Source organism: Saccopteryx bilineata, chromosome 2 (assembly GCF_036850765.1).
Source record: "Saccopteryx bilineata isolate mSacBil1 chromosome 2, mSacBil1_pri_phased_curated, whole genome shotgun sequence".
NCBI lineage: Eukaryota > Metazoa > Chordata > Mammalia > Chiroptera > Emballonuridae > Saccopteryx > Saccopteryx bilineata.
Genome location: NC_089491.1, coordinates 373,892,693 through 373,895,491, shown reverse-complemented (window position 1 = coordinate 373,895,491; position 2,799 = coordinate 373,892,693). Strand labels below are relative to the sequence as shown.

At 46.1% G+C, this 2,799-nt stretch overlaps 1 protein-coding gene across 1 annotated transcript; it reads right to left on the bottom strand.

Moving 5' to 3' along the window:
* Positions 1-609: 609 nt before the first annotated feature.
* LOC136323593 (keratin-associated protein 2-3-like) lies at positions 610-1,017 on the bottom strand. Its single transcript, XM_066255445.1, has one exon. It carries the CDS (start codon positions 1,015-1,017, stop codon positions 610-612), a length of 408 nt encoding a protein of 135 aa, XP_066111542.1.
* Between the last annotated feature and the right edge of the window lie 1,782 nt (positions 1,018-2,799).

Genomic DNA, 2,799 nt, shown 5'->3' with positions numbered 1-2,799 from the left:
AGTCACTTATCAGAGACATGATGGGATTGCACCACCCCACATCAAAAAGGGTGGGAAAGGCTTAATCCCAAAACCAAGCCCCAGGCTACAAGGATTCTGCCGGCCCACAGCCCGCCCCCAACACACATTAATATCACCTGGGTGACGGCCTCCACGCCATCTTTAACAAAGTGAACATAATACATTTTATCTGTCCAACACAAAGATAATAAAGAAACTAGCCAGACTAAGGTTATTGCATAAAACAATTTAAGAGGATTATTTAGCTTTTTTTTTTTTTTTCATTTTGCTTTGAAGATCTCTGGGCAAAACAGAAAGACAGAATCTGCTGAAAACAAATATCACAAAGACCATGATTTCTATGCTGAGAGTACAGAGTTTATTAGAAAACAGACAACATGCTTTGGAGTTAGACGAGTATCTTGAGGAGACAGGGCATTCTTCATCAGTAGTTAGCCTGCAAGGATGTCTTCAGTGCCTACTGTGAGCCAGTTTGAAGAGATAAGAAGTCGACTTCTGGAGGAAAGACATGTTGCCCTGCAGTGAAGCTAAGGGACAGCAGGATGGACCTGGCCATCCACTGGGGGACTCTCAGAGATGACGCACTGCTCAGCAGCAGCAGCAGGGGTAGGTCCTGCAGGTGCTGCGGCAGGGGGCGGGCTGGCAGCAGGGGGGCCGGCAGCAGGGGGCCTGCACACAGATGGGCTGGCAGCAGGTGGAGGCCCAGCAGCAGGGGCGGCAGACCACAGCCGTGCAGGACGTGGGGCAGCAGGCGATGGGCCGACAGCAGCCCTCCTGCAGGCCGCAGGGGTCACAGCAGATGGGGCGGCGGCAGGGCTCGCAGATGGGGCGCGTGCAGCGGGGCACACAGGTCACGGGGCGGCACACGGTGGTCTGGCAGCAGCAGGGCCGGCAGCAGCAGGGGTCCCGGCAGCAGCAGGGCTGGCAGCAGCAGGGCTGGCAGCAGCCTCCCCCACAGCTGGAGGAGCAGGTGGAGCCGCAGCAGGAGCCGGTCATGGTGGTTGGTGTCTGGGGCTGGGCTGGGTTGAGCAGGTGAGAGGAGTTGGGTGCTCAGGTGTGAATGTCTTCCTCACTATCGGGGTCCCTTATATACCCTAGCCTGGTGCTGATGACTTGCAGGGCACAGGGTCACTTCCTTGTTTTTGTTTGTTTATTTATTTGTGTTGAAATGGCACCGGCAGGTTAGTAAGTTCTCTAGGCACGTCTTTAGCTGTTCAGGTACTCATAAAAGACTACTTGTTTTTCCTTATTTAATGGAAACTCATTACTTTTTTCTATTTATGGCTCAAATATGAACTTAATGACCCTAACTTCAAAGACTCCAATTATCTTTATAATTTGGTGACGCTCTAACCAATGGTGTTTTGAAGCACGGAATAGCTGCCACTCTTCGCTCCCTCGCTGACAGTGGATGTGAGTCCCCGGGCTGGGCTGCACTCTGGCGCTGCTGAGCCTCCCGGGCAAAACAAATTCAGAAAAATACTCCAGGAACGTTTTTTAAGTCATGGTTTGTTGGTAAGAAAAGAACTTTTCAGTCTACTTTTTGGAGCTACAAGAATACATCTTAGTAGACCTCTATCATCAGTGTTTCCTTTTCTCCCCCCATTAAAAAAGAAGTTTTGTAAAATACATGTAACATAAAATTTGCTATCTTGACCATTTTTGTGCATACAGTTCAGTGGCGTTAAATACATTCATATTACTGTGTAGTCATCAGCACTACTAACCTCCAGAATGCTTCCATCTTGCAGAACTAAAATCCGTACTCGTCAAACACTAACTCTCTGTGACCACCCCTCTCTGGCTCCTGGCAGCCACCACTTCTTTTTTTCTTTGCTCTTTTCCCTCCAGCCTAGCCTATTTTAACCACCATTGCATTTCATGCTACAGATTTGGCTTCATTTTTTTTTTTTTTTTTTGGTCTTCGATTACATGCTTATTAACTTTCATAATTATATATTTCTATACCAAGGTGACTTTCATTATTTCTGCCCTTCATGATAGCAAAAGAAATACATATATTCCTTTATTCTTTATAATAATCCTATGAGGTGGGTATTATTGTATTATAGTCCTCATTTTATACATACGAAACCAGATAAGTGATTTGCCTAAGGTCATTCACTTTGCAGCATTGGAACCGATACTTATTCCAAAAACAGCTCCGGGAACACTTTGTGCAAGCCCAAGAAGCTGAAGAATGGAATTGTGGGTATCACATTCCTTGTCATTAAGCAATGTCTGTTTGTTTAGAGATTTTAACATTGAGTTTATTTTTTTAAATAGTTGTTATTTGTGAAATGGCTCATTTTTAAAGTCACCAGAAAGGACTCTATGTCTCACCAATATCCTCAAGAATTGGAAGAATTAAGAATTATCTCCCACACAGCCTTCTCAAAATTCCAGAACATACCATAAGGAGATAGTAATAACATTGGATGTAATTGAGTGGTCATGGGGCACTAGGAGCAAAGCCATGATCTAGATGATTGCTCAGTCTGCCAGCATGACAAAATCCCCAGGTAGTGACCCCAGCTGGGGGCGGTCTGCAGGCCTGCCTAGTTTACACTCCAGTGTCTCTTACTCTGCTCTCTCCCCCTGGACTGTGCTTGAGTTTCTTCCTGCCGACAGGACCAACTGTGATATTCAGTTGTTTCAAACTGTCAGGACTTGTAGGGGAATGCTGACACTCAGTAATTGTCTAGTTTCCACCTCTGGATTTGCTTGGTTCTGACCTGTTGCTTTACAACAAAGTCTGTTCTAGGTCTACGGTTGAAG

Excerpts from the sequence above, each read along its gene's own strand:
- LOC136323593 (XM_066255445.1), bottom strand. The coding sequence starts at position 1,017 with ATGACCGGCTCCTGCTGCGGCTCCACCTGCTCCTCCAGCTGTGGGGGA.